The 12,577-nt window shown below is 34.7% G+C and overlaps 2 protein-coding genes across 3 annotated transcripts; one reads left to right on the forward strand and one right to left on the reverse strand.

Moving 5' to 3' along the window:
* Positions 1-1,008: 1,008 nt before the first annotated feature.
* LOC118040911 (PTI1-like tyrosine-protein kinase At3g15890) lies at positions 1,009-7,349 on the reverse strand. The gene is made up of 4 exons (XM_035047993.2): positions 6,944-7,349; positions 6,268-6,415; positions 2,071-2,333; positions 1,009-1,974 (listed from the first exon to the last, which is right to left on the reverse strand). The coding sequence occupies exons 1-4, from the start codon at positions 6,985-6,987 to the stop codon at positions 1,311-1,313; spliced, it is 1,119 nt and encodes a 372-aa protein (XP_034903884.1). The 5' UTR covers positions 6,988-7,349; the 3' UTR covers positions 1,009-1,310.
* A 2,678-nt stretch (positions 7,350-10,027) lies between these two features.
* LOC118040938 (phosphatidylcholine:diacylglycerol cholinephosphotransferase 1) lies at positions 10,028-11,967 on the forward strand. Of its 2 annotated transcripts, none has more exons than XM_035048015.2 (3): positions 10,028-10,587; positions 11,026-11,163; positions 11,471-11,601. In XM_035048015.2, the coding sequence occupies exons 1-3, from the start codon at positions 10,198-10,200 to the stop codon at positions 11,489-11,491; spliced, it is 549 nt and encodes a 182-aa protein (XP_034903906.1). In that variant the 5' UTR covers positions 10,028-10,197; the 3' UTR covers positions 11,492-11,601. The 2 variants fall into 2 exon arrangements, with proteins under 2 accessions (XP_034903906.1, XP_034903905.1); XM_035048014.2 differs by having other exon boundaries at positions 10,036-10,587; positions 11,407-11,967.
* The last annotated feature ends 610 nt before the right edge of the window (positions 11,968-12,577 follow it).

Here is a 12,577-nt window from a genome sequence, read left to right on the forward strand (position 1 = left end):
ACTCATTGCCACGACCAGTAGTCTATATGAGCAAAGCTGCATTTGGTTCTTAAACAGATTGGCGTGTCAGAGCTATATCTGCTACAAATCTCTATCTCCGAGTCAATCATGTATATGTGAATCCTGAGGATATCAAGGTACAAATCCATGCTATTTTTTTCTGATCATTTACATGAAATTATTTCCACTTGTTTTTTTATTTTGTGCAATGAGTTTACAGGAAACAGGGTACACTTGTATCATGACCAAGAATATTTGAAGAAGTTGCACTTGAGGTCTTGCTCAGCGGTTGAAGGGACTTGTTCCCTTCCTCTGCATCCTGGTTCAAACCTCACCGTGGACGCTTATCACCCCCGCAGTGTTTTACATGTTCACTGGGTTTGCAGGATGTTCAGTGAGCCGTGGGATTAGTCGTGGTCCGCGCAAGCTGGCCCGAACATCCATGTAAATAAAAAAAAAAAAGAATATTTGAAGAAGTTCATCTGTATAGCAGATCTGCGAACTCAGATGACTGGCCCCCAGGACGATCCTCAGGTCAAGGAAATTCGGCCAGCTTTATTTAGGTTCCTGATAATGGGCCATGGAACCACAACTTTATGGGAGTGAAGCTTACAGTGAGCATGAAGTATGGAATCAAGCTACAAACCTTTTTAAAAAAAATAACAAATTAATTTGAAAAATAAAAATTATAAAATAAATTACATGTTGTCAACAAAAAATACAAATGATCCGTTGTTTGCAAATCTAGCTTTCAATGACTACAGAGATAGATAAATTTAGTTAAGGTTTTTCCTGAAAATTTATTTTTCATTCTATTTTTATCTAAAACAAATAATAAGCATCCTTATGTTTTCTTACCACAATCTTTTAATTTTTTTTCACAAGTAAGAACGAAAGTGAAGCTTTTCAGCTTCCTCCATTCCCGATAACTGTTCCCTGCCTTCGAGATGAAATCGGGCAGGCACCTCTGTCTCAAATGAAACTCCAAGATAAATCGATCCATCCCAGTTCAATAAACGCACTTTCATCTCGAACAAATTTGAATAAAATACACAACGAGAGGAATGCATCAGCTCCAGCACTTCTAAAACAAAAAATCTGGGCACACTTACGAGACAGATACCAAAGGCAGACACCAAGGCCACTTGGTGTACTCGAGGATACAAACACAACAATTTCGGTAGTCAAAAATCAACGCTTTCACAACAGCTAGGAACGTCATTCCTGACAACTCTAATAAACGGATTGCCAGTGCTACTGGTGTTCAACTAGAAACTCAGCTCAAACCAAATTTTACATGTGCAAATACTTCAGCTATTATGAGTATTTTCCTGTACAATCTCTTTCACTTCCCTGTTCACGTCCTTCTCCTCCGAGATGAAGTCTGAGCTGTTTTCGGAAATCGATATTTCTTCACCATCGAAATCAGCGGCCTGAGGGGCCTTGAACATTTCATCATTTTCTAGTTCGGATAATTTCTCCTTGGACTCTCCCTTCAGCAGCTCTACCACATCAAGCATTGTGGGTCTTCTCTCCGGCTGAGTGTGAGCACAAACAAGAGAGACAAAGACAACCCTTTTCAACTCTTCCTCGTCATACTTCCCCTTCAGCTTGGGATCTGCCAGTTCACTGAACTTCCTCTCACAAGCCAATGGCAGAGCCCAATCTGTAATTGTTCTTTTAACTGTGGGACTCGTCTTCTCAAGTGGTCTCTTGCCAGTAGCAAGCTCTAGCAAGAGAATGCCAAAGCTGTATACATCACAGCTCTCTGATGCTTTCCCAAGCATAGCATATTCAGGGGCAAGGTAGCCAAGTGTACCTTTAACTCTTGTTGTTACATGTGTTGCACCATCAGGGATAAGCTTTGCAAATCCAAAATCAGCAACCTGTGCCTGGAAATCTGAATCTAGCAACACATTGCTAGCTTTGATGTCTCTGTGGATGATATGGGGGGTTGCATGGTGGTGAAGATAACTTGAATAATCAAACAATGAAGTTAGCTATATGTCAGCGGGACGGCATTGGAAGGAGTTGAGTTTCATTGGAAGGAGTTGAGTTTGATATACTTACGTTATTCCCGCAGCAGATCCTATTGCAATATTCATCCGTCTCTTCCAGTCAAGAAGACATTCTGCAGAGTGCTGCCCGTGAAGGTGAGAGAGCAAGCTCAAATTTGGCATGTAGTCAAATACAATCAGGCGCTCTTGCCCTTCAGCACAATAACCGCGTAGGCTCAGCAGATTCTTGTGCCTAACACGTGCTAATATCTCCACCTCAACAGAAAATTCCATATCTCCTTTGTTGCTCCAGACCTTTAACCTTTTAACTGCAATCTGCATTAATCTCTGTTTCAGAATTGGATCTAATTTATGGGAAAGTCTATAACGAGGCATAGAGGCACATAAACAATCAGAATGATGAGAATCAACAAGCACAACAAAAAGATTCATTACATATGCTGATTGGATCAAGGGCTAAGAAAATAAAATTAAAGCGGCTTTCAATGAACCAATTCAAGATATTTAGTGCAATTCAAGCTTTAAGATTTCAACAAGGGGTGATCCATGCAAAGGTTGGACAAGGAGAGGCAGTTTTGAACGTTCTTCCTATACTTCCAATTTATGATTCATTATAATCATAGGGTGAGGGTGTTTTTCATCCTATAACTTTGGTTACTTTGGTTCCTTGATTCAAGTAATTATTGTGTCGAGTTTTTTATCGTAATATAATTTTAGTTTTTTAGGTTGTTTTCTATCTTGATTTTACTCTCTAAGTTCACATCAATTAGTATCAGAGTAAGGCTCTAAAATCAAATTCTATCTATCTTTAAATTTTTCATGTTTTTTGTTCATTGTTTTTAGTTTTGATTTTTGCAGCAAAATTATAAAAGAGAGAGAGAGAGAGAGAGAAACAAAAAAAAAAGTTTCTATTAAAAAAGGCGACACCCAAATCAGCATAGTAAAAAAAAAAAAAGTTTATATCACAAGTTGTTTATTCTACCACAACTTGAGTTTACAGAAAAAAATAAAAATGAATTTCAGACTTAAAAAAAACACTTTAATCCATATCAGATTGTGGTTATTGTTAATTTGGTATTGATTCTGGGTTATTTGAGTATACTTGATTATTTGAGAAAATTGTGAATTAGTGTCTATCGAAACAGTGTGCATCATCAATAGATTTTGTTTGTGTGTTGCTATTAATTTTAGGTTAGTTAAAAGTCTAACGTGGTTTCAGGTTATATAGTCTTTCTTGAATTCAGTTTCGTTTTAGTATTCATTTTTGTGTTTTTTTTTGTATTCATTTTTGTTTTCATTTTCTCTATCGATTTGTTTTCATAATTCATCTTTGTTTTCATTTTCTTGATTGCTAGTGTCTTCAAAACTTTAGTTGGATGTTACAAGACTGAGAATTTTGGTTGTTTTTTTATTAGTTCCCTAAAGAACCGAAGAAAAGAGCATAAAAGGTAAAAGGCGAAAGGGTGAGTATATAATGAAAAGCCAAAATTTGAGTGAAACATGAGTGGAGTTGCATCTTATTAAGTGTAAGAAGATGAGGGAGTGTGTGAGAATATATTTTGTTACTACTAACATGAGATTTCAGATTTCAACGATGTCTTTCAAAGACGGATCATCACCTACAAAGAAGAAGGAAAACCCGTTCATGTTACGGGCTATGCAATATCAATTTGAGAGGATGAACGTAATTTTTGGTGAGGTGTAGGATAGAATGGAGAGACAAGAGATCGGGATTGCTAGTTTGCGAGAGGAATCATTCCGAAGAGGTCCTAATGTTAGAAGACCAGAAAGATACGCTACCCCACATTTAGATGAGATTGTTAACGAGAATGAAAATGAAGAAGCCAAAGACCTTGACCATCCATCATTTAGCCAAGGTGACAGATTTCGATAGCCTAAAAGCCGTGGAGATGGGGGATTTCAAAAACATGAAAATTTCAGCCATAAAAGAGTAGGAAGAGATTTTGGGATTTGTGACAGCTTGGACAAAAATGAAGCAAAAGTTGCTAATTTGCAAGAGAGACAATCTCAAAAGGCTCCTAATGCAAGGAGGCAAGAGAAACTGACACTCCAAGCCGTGAATGCTGACGATAAAAGTACTTCTATGAGATACATCAAGGCGAGCAAGGATGAACAACTTACAATGCTTATTAATAAAAACAAATAAACTACTTGATGAATGAGAAGCTACAGACCAACGCCAAAAAGATACAAAACGATTAGATGGTGATTCAAAGATGTCAAATTTTAAAACTAAAAGTGGTAAGGCTAAAAACTTGTTGGGTTCTTATGACTTGTTGGAAAAGAGAATGTCAAAGAGTTCAGAGAAAACGATTAATACGGCAACAATTTCATGTCAAAACCTAGATCATTCACCAGAGGATAAAAGGAAAATCAAACGTGAACTTCAGGAGGAGAGTAACAGTAATGTTTATGAAGTTGAAGATTGCAATTCAAAACAAGAGATACATTCTAAGATTTATGATTATTATGAAGTTCTTTCACTAGAAAATAAATGTGAAATAACCAATGACCTTTAAGAACAACTCAGTCATTATTCCATGAAGCAGTTTGAGGCTTATTTTTTCTAATGCACATTTTTATATTAATAAGCATAACTCTTTATCCTATTGTTGAATCAGATTGAAATTTTTCCGAAAAATTTCTAAAGGCCTTGTTTTCTATAGAATCAAAATTTTATAGCAATCGGACACTGAGAAGGCTTTGTGATAAAGCCGAGAAACTATTATGCGAGAATTGCATTATTTTCCTAGTTGGTTGAGGTTTTTTTTTCTTATCTTAGTTAGAACTCTTTTATTATTTTTCCAACATTGTTCATAACGTTTTACATAATATAAATAAGGCTATTTAGCTTGTATTTAGTTTTTTTTTTTTTTTTTTGAGTGATTGCTTATTATTCAAAAATAATAGTGTGCGTCCAAGTTTGGTCATACTCTTGGTTTTTAGTGAATTCTTCAGGATTTTTCAAAGATTAATGGTATTCCTAGTGATGATTTGGTTTGGGTGCATACAAGGAAGAAAAATTTCCAACCTATAAGAGATCTAAGTTGCAATATAGAGAAGATGTTCATTCCAAGTTCTTGAACAAATTAACGACAACACATACAAGGTGGATCTTTCAGGTGACTATGGTATTAGTGTTATTTTTAATGTTTTTGATCATCCTCTGTTTGATGTAGGTGATGATTTGAGATCGAATCCTTTTGAGGAGAGGAGTATTGATGAGAAATTGTACACAACATGCCCTACCAAACCGTCCACATATTTTTAGTTTCACTTCCACCATAGTTGCACTAAGAAAAATGCACTTGGTGAAATAATCTAAGGACCACTTATTCTGTAAAATGTGATATATAAAATAATTGAAGGACAACAAATTGCCATGAAATGGGAAAAAAACATCGGATAAGTTCAACTACATCCTAATAAAACCTTGGTGCTAATGACAGTTGCAAGAGACCACCCCCAATACAAGCACCCTTTTCCCCCTGCAGGAATAGTATTAGTAACACTAGTTCAGTGACAATTCAATAATCATAAGAACATCCTACTTGTCATACTACACAGAAGACAGAACTCTCAATCTGCCCCCTCTCTCTCCCAGCCCATTTGTTATTGCTCTTTATTAGCACAATTTCTCAAAAGTAATTAGTTCAAAAAGAAATTCCTTAAATTGAAAAAGAAATTCTTAATTGCTGAACCAAAACTTAAATATCTGTGATTTGTTATTTCAATCAGTTATGATTTCCAAATCTTGTCCTCTAATGTCATGAACCTCAACACTGTCTCTGCTAGATATGAACATCCACTCACATCGGCACACCAAATGGACCTGCTTATGCAATCTTCATAAAAAGATCTGATTTGGATCCAGTATAAAAATAGGACACAGAGAATCAAGCTAAAATAGATAATATCAAACTATCAATTGACATATTGTCCAAAAAATAGTGACAATCTGAACCTCAACAATCTTGAGCAATTAACTGAGGTTCCAATGCATATAAAAACTGGAAAGATGACAACAGCCTTTAGGTTGCATCTTTTTTTCTTTGGTTCTAAATAGACTTTGAAGTTAAATCAATGACAAAAGCAGCCCAATGAAGTTGCTATATAGATTTATTTCATGTGATGAACTACTATATACCTTTCAATAATGGACATAAGAGCAAAATGATTAAACAAAAATAGAGAGGCGGAACAAGGAAGCTGAAAATTTAACTATTACCTGTGATCCATCCCAAAGCTGACCCCAATAAACACTGCCAAATCCCCCTTCTCCCAGCTTGTTATCATAATTGAAGTTGTTGGTGGCTGAGTGTAATTCCTTCAAGGAGAAGATTCGCCATGTCAGCTGCTTCTTTCCTCGCTCTTTCCTACAAAATCAATCACAAACTCATATTAACTGATCGTTTTTTATTAGCATGCAAACTCAATGCCGTTACTCTTCATCACCTTATTTCAGCAAGTGGACAAAAATCCCTTAAGAAATTCAGAAAGTACCAAGATATCTTGAAAAAACCCCATTTAAAATCCAATGAAATAGTGGTATCCCTCCCATCATTTACAAAGCTACCCAAGAAAACACTAAAAATTGATTTCAACATCTAGACCCTTAAACCCATTTACCTCAGTTTTAATTTCTACCCTATATTTCAAAACCGTGAAGCAAATAAAAACACTATTTCTAACATCAAGAAAGAAAAATAATCTCGAAATACGGCCAAATCCAAAACTCAAAACCCATGTAAATTCCCTTTTTTTTTTACCAAAACAAACAGAACTATAGCAATATCCAGAAACCATAAACAACAAAAAAATCAAAGGGACTAAAAATCGAAGAAAGAAATTAGCAATCAAATAATCAAAAAGGTTCCTTTATGAATAGCTGAGGAAAAACTTACCGATCCGAATTCTTTACACAACAAAACATAGAAGCAAAGGCCATATCCACCTTCACCAACCAAAACCCACTTCTTATTTCTCTCTATATATCACTGTATCTTCTCTCTGTTTTTTTTGTTTTAACCTTTAAAGTTCTGTAATTTTTGTCTCTCTCTAGCTTCTTTCTTTCTTTTCTTGTGGTAGTTTGTTTGCTGTAGTCAGCGAGCGTAAGAGAACACCAGAGAAAAGAAGCCAAGATTCTGATTGAGTAAACGAATTGATGCAACACTCAAAGCAGACATTTTCCTTTTTAATTAATTAGTTTCTAATGGGTTTTGGTTAGCAGAGACAGAGAGCGTGTCAAAGAATTTTTCTTCGCTTTTGTGCTGTTTCAATTTTCAAATCACACTTGTGGGGCCTCTTTCAACTGCTGTCTGAAAACTTTGTTCAAGGAGGATATTTGTATGGAAACCTTAATTTAGTACCAATCCTACATACTCATTCTCAACTCAATCCTAAGCCTATCAATTTGATTCCAAATGTTTCCGGAGATTCTTAATTAAATCCTTTTTAAAGTATTTTCCAAATTAGAAGTCATCCCTCTTATTTTTTAGAGAGTAATATTACAACACTACGAGTATATTTAGTAGTGTAGTAGCGGTTGCTTTTTCAATAATTTTTCATGCCGAAATGCATGTCAATGATGTTTTTTTATTTTTAAAAAATTATTTTTGACATCAGTACATCAAAACGATACAAAACATACAAACCGTATTAAATTTTAGAAAAAAAAATAAAAAAAATTTGAATTTTGTGGGAATACGGTTTCAACCGCGTTTCCAAACGCTACCTACAACTTCAATTGTTTTCCTAATTAACAATGACTTGATTGAATAGTTGTTTTTAGTTTATTTTTTAAAGATGGTCTAGATAGTTGACAAAGCATACTAAAAATTATAAAGGTATGAATATGAAAATATCTTCATAGATTAGTCTAATCCTGATATCTTTTCAAGAATTATATTTTAGAATTCAACACTTTTTAAAAAAAAAATTAAGAAATTAATATAGTAAAAAAAAATTAATTTAAAAAATAATCATAAATAATATCAGTAACATGAGAGTCGCTAATATTGTTAGCAACTCTCTCAAATTATAGAATGGTGTGACCTAATTTATAATAAAGATGTTCTTGAAAAAACAATTTAGGGATAGAGTGAGAAGGAAGGGGGTAGCAGCAAACAAAGAAAAAGAGGTGGGAATCCTTGATTTGTTAGCACTTGGAACCTCGATTATTACTTTTTGGTAAGATATCCAAACATCCATTTAACAATTTTCTTGCAATATTTGTTAGGTTTCAATGATTTTTCGTCAAATTGAGATTAGGGTTTATAATGAATTTCGAGGGTTTGTGACATATAATGAGATTGAAATGGGTTGAAATAGCAAGTAATTTTGAAATGAAATTAGTAATTTTTTGCTAAGTGTGGCTTGGCCATTGATGTAATAAAAGGAAGGGTATTTTATTTGAATCCTTAGTCTGATGATATGTGTTTATATGAAATAAAATGATGAGAATGCATGAGAGAATAAAAATGAAGGTGTTAGAGAGAGTTGAGAAGAGTGTTAATAGATAAGTTCATGAAATTGAGAGAATTGTCTACAATTGTGATACGTTGTAAAATGATAATAAATTGGATAAACTAGTTCCTAGAATGTGTCTTTGACAACATTATAATGTATTTAACATGGCAAGGAATTGATTTTGAATAAGGATAAGTTAAATTGATAATATGTGAATGTTATGGAATTTGTCTATGAAACTAGACATAATCATCTCTTGGTCTTCTAGAGAAAATTTAAGCATGCAAATGGGGGAATTTGGATGGTGTCTTTTCATAGAAGTTGTAATCTTAGATGTTAGTTATTCAAAAAAGTTGACCTTGCTTAATTAGGAGTTTTGGAACTCTAGCTATGGACTAATAAACGAGAGGGGGTCAGGACAAATTCTATTAAATAGTGGATGTATAGCCTTGTGTCTTAGCTTTTCGAGGGATTAAGTCACACCTTAAATTGAACTATATAATGTTAGTTATTGATGAAACACAAAACAATATTTGAATGAGGAATTACGTCGATTATAATGCTGATTTGCATTCTTATTTAAGAACTTAAGAAAAAGGATTTGATGGGAATATGAGATGTAAATTTAAGAAAAAAAAAGGTAATGATGAATGATATGATTAAAGAGAAATTTGTATAGATTTTAGATTTAGAATAAATAAATGTTCGTGAGTAATGATGTTATATAGCTGTTGATGTTAGGGGGAGCCACAAGACCCAAACATTAGCCTAGGACTATCACTCAAGTTTGTACAACATATAGGTGCCCAACACCTATGCTTTTTTTTTTTTTCTATTATTTTTAATTGTTTGTAATGTTAGTGCTTTGAACTTGATAGTCTATGCACTCGATGTTAAAAAAATAATAATAATAAAGGGGATTGATACAAATGATAGGTTGAGATAACTTTGATTAATTATCTAGGTTTGGATAGTTAATGATATCAATAAAGTTCTATTAGTACCTATATTTTAGATGACATTGATTAACTATCCGAGTTTGAATACTTAATATGATCAAAACTATAGAATTTAAAAAATAATAAAAATTTTTAATAAAAAAATCCGTAATTTGTAGATTCATTCATGCCAATGTATTTATAAATGTTCCATAGCAAGATGAGATTTAGTTTTCTTTCATTTTTAAATTTAAAAAAACTAAAAATACTTCTTCCACCTACCACGCGGACCGTATCTCTCCTATTTAGAAAGTGTTTGAGAGTTTGGTTGTAATTATTTTTTAAAATGTTTTTTACTTATAAATGCATTAAAATAATATATGTTTTTATTTTTTTAAATTATTTTTGACATCAGCACATCAAAATAATATAAAAACATAAAAAAATATTAATTTAAAATAAAAAAATAAAAATAAAACTTAATTTTTTTAAAAATACTTTTAAAACACAAAAACAAATATACATTAATAAATTTCTCTTTATTATTTCCATTTCAAGCAGATATTTGACTTACCAAACGTGCCCAGACCCAAATAAATATTACAACTTTCCCACCCGCCAAAATTTCCTATTAATCTCCGCAATCACCGTCTCGCTTCTTTCTTTTCTTAATAATTTTACTCCTCCCTCCACAGACACGCACACACCCACACAGCATCACTCATCACCATTTCCTTTCCAATACCCTAGTAATGAAAACAACCACCTCCGCAACTATCACCGCCACGATTCCCACCCCTTATAAGCGTAAACAGATCAACGTTGACGGCGGCTTCAACATGGAGGAAGAGGAAAAGAAAATTGTTGGCATTATGACCGATGGAGTTAGCAACGGTTTCTATGGTGTTGACCCGTTCTTTTTGAAATGGACGGTGCATGATATGGTCAATGTGGCTAAGCATCATTGGCTTCCGTGCTTTTTTGGATTTGGGTTGTTGTTTTTCATGGCCGTGGAGTACACGCTCCCCATGGTGCCAGCATCATCGCCTCCGTTTGACTTGGGATTTGTTGTCACGCGCCGCCTTCACGGATTGCTGTCCTCGTGGCCGGAGCTCAATACTCTACTCGCTGCTCTTAATACGGTACGCCATCAATGCATGTAAAACTTGTAATCAATGGGGATTAATGTGTTTCTGGTTTTCTTTTCCCTGGGTCAGATTTGTGAAGGATGCGTTCGTGGTATTTAGCCATGGTTGATTTTGATTTTTTTGAAAGATTTGGTAATTAATTTGTAAGCATATGCGAGGAATAATTCTTGTAATCAATAGAATTTACCTACTTTTTTTTTAGCAAGAAGGACATCCCAGGTTGAATTTTGCTTTAGAAGTTAAGATGTGGTTGTAGGCGTAGGGGTAGCTTAACTGTGGATATAATTGCAGCCGATTATTCTAAAGGCCTGTTTGGAAATGCACGACTACAAACGCGAAAAGCATCATTGATACCATTCCTATTCTTAGGTGAATTTTCTTAAAAAACAATCTGATTTTTAAATAAACAACTTGTTGTGTGTGCTTGATCAGGTATTTGTGGGTATGCAAACAACATATATCCTATGGACGTGGCTAGTAGAAGGCAGACCAAGGGCAACAATCTCTGCGTTATTTATGTTCACTTGCCGTGGGATTCTGGGTTACTCCACTCAGCTTCCATTGCCAGAGGTTCGTCTTAACATGAGTTCCTTCTCTCTCTCTTTCTATCTCTCTTAATCTCTAGCTAGTAGTATTTGGATTATTGACGAGCGACTTTAACAACTATGCGATCGACCATCTACTAATTTTGTCTCTATTAATATAGGTGTCTTTTCTTAGTTGTCTCAAACAAATTACTCAATTGTTTTTGCTCTGTTGTTTCTTTATGGAGTGCCACTAACGAGTCGTGTTTTTGGGTTCATTTCTTACCAGGAATTTTTGGGGTCAGGGGCGGACTTTCCAGTGGGTAATGTATCGTTTTTCTTGTTTTTCTCAGGCCATGTTGCAGGGTCTGTGATTGCATCATTGGATATGAGAAGAATGCAGAGGTGGGAATTGGCTTGGACATTTGATGTGCTTAATGCTCTGCAAGTTATTAGGCTTCTTGGTACTAGGGGTCACTATACCATAGATTTAGTTGTTGGTGTTGGTGCTGGTATTCTCTTTGATTCACTTGCTGGAAAATATCAAGAGTGCATACGAAGTAAATCAATTGCTGCTAAAGAGGCTTTCTTTAGTTAGAGAATGGCACCAGGTTCCGAAAGGAAATACGAGTGGCTGGTAGGTGGTAGCTTGCAGAAAGGTAAAAGGGTCTGTGAAGTGCAATAATCTGGAAAAAAACAAAAAACAAAAAAAGGTGTAGGGAGAGACAGAAAATTGTCAGGCCTCACAACAGAGGACCTAGATGAGGGGTTAATGCTACTGGGTTTGTTTAATGTGTTTCCTTCTCCATGACCTTGCACAATTTTAATGAAGTTGGCAGTATTTTGTTCATGTTTTCGTCTTGTCTATGGAAGATATGCTCAGGAAAGCGTAAATTTTGTAAACGAAAAATCATAGTTTGGCATGATGGCCAGCCCAGTTTTATTTATCTCTGCTCCCCTTTCTCATGAGTAGTAATGAGATCATTGCACAATTCACAAATCTTCCTTGGCAATTGACATTGGGATAATTAGGTGGGCCATTCCTTGAGATGAAAACAAAACAATGGAACCCAACAAGAAGTGATGAATGTTGCTAATTGCAAAACAGGAGTTTCTCTCAGTATCTTTTGTGGTTGAAATGTTGTGTGCAAAACCATCCTCCCCTCCAAAAAAAGAATAAAGAAAAAAAGAGAGAGCAAGAGTTGATGCCGTGTTGGCCACAAGAAGTAGAGGGTTGGCCATCTAATACTTTCCCACATGCCATACATAAATATTCTCTCTTTCTAACCTAAATGACTTTGCCAGCTAGGTTGCAAAACATAGAAAAACAGGTAGGAAAAGTTGTGATTTGTAAGCATGTAACAAGGGAAAATAAGACTTGTTGTTATAAACATTTATATGATTTGAAATAGGGGGGCTAGTTTCTTATTTCTTTATGTAATCGTGCCTTGCTTGGATAA

The sequence above is a fragment of the Populus alba genome, chromosome 1 (assembly GCF_005239225.2).
Source record: "Populus alba chromosome 1, ASM523922v2, whole genome shotgun sequence".
Classification (NCBI taxonomy): domain Eukaryota; kingdom Viridiplantae; phylum Streptophyta; class Magnoliopsida; order Malpighiales; family Salicaceae; genus Populus; species Populus alba.

Excerpts from the sequence above, each read along its gene's own strand:
- LOC118040911 (XM_035047993.2), bottom strand. The coding sequence starts at position 6,987 with ATGGCCTTTGCTTCTATGTTTTGTTGTGTAAAGAATTCGGATCG. Across the intron at positions 2,334-6,267 it reads AGCTTTGGGATGGATCACAG|ATTGCAGTTAAAAGGTTAAA; the intron begins GTAATAGTTAAA and ends AGATTAATGCAG. Across the intron at positions 1,975-2,070 it reads GGATCTGCTGCGGGAATAAC|TTATCTTCACCACCATGCAA; the intron begins GTAAGTATATCA and ends TGATTATTCAAG.
- LOC118040938 (XM_035048014.2), top strand. The coding sequence starts at position 10,198 with ATGAAAACAACCACCTCCGCAACTATCACCGCCACGATTCCCACCCCT. Across the intron at positions 10,588-11,025 it reads TACTCGCTGCTCTTAATACG|GTATTTGTGGGTATGCAAAC; the intron begins GTACGCCATCAA and ends GTGCTTGATCAG. Across the intron at positions 11,164-11,406 it reads CTCAGCTTCCATTGCCAGAG|GAATTTTTGGGGTCAGGGGC; the intron begins GTTCGTCTTAAC and ends ATTTCTTACCAG.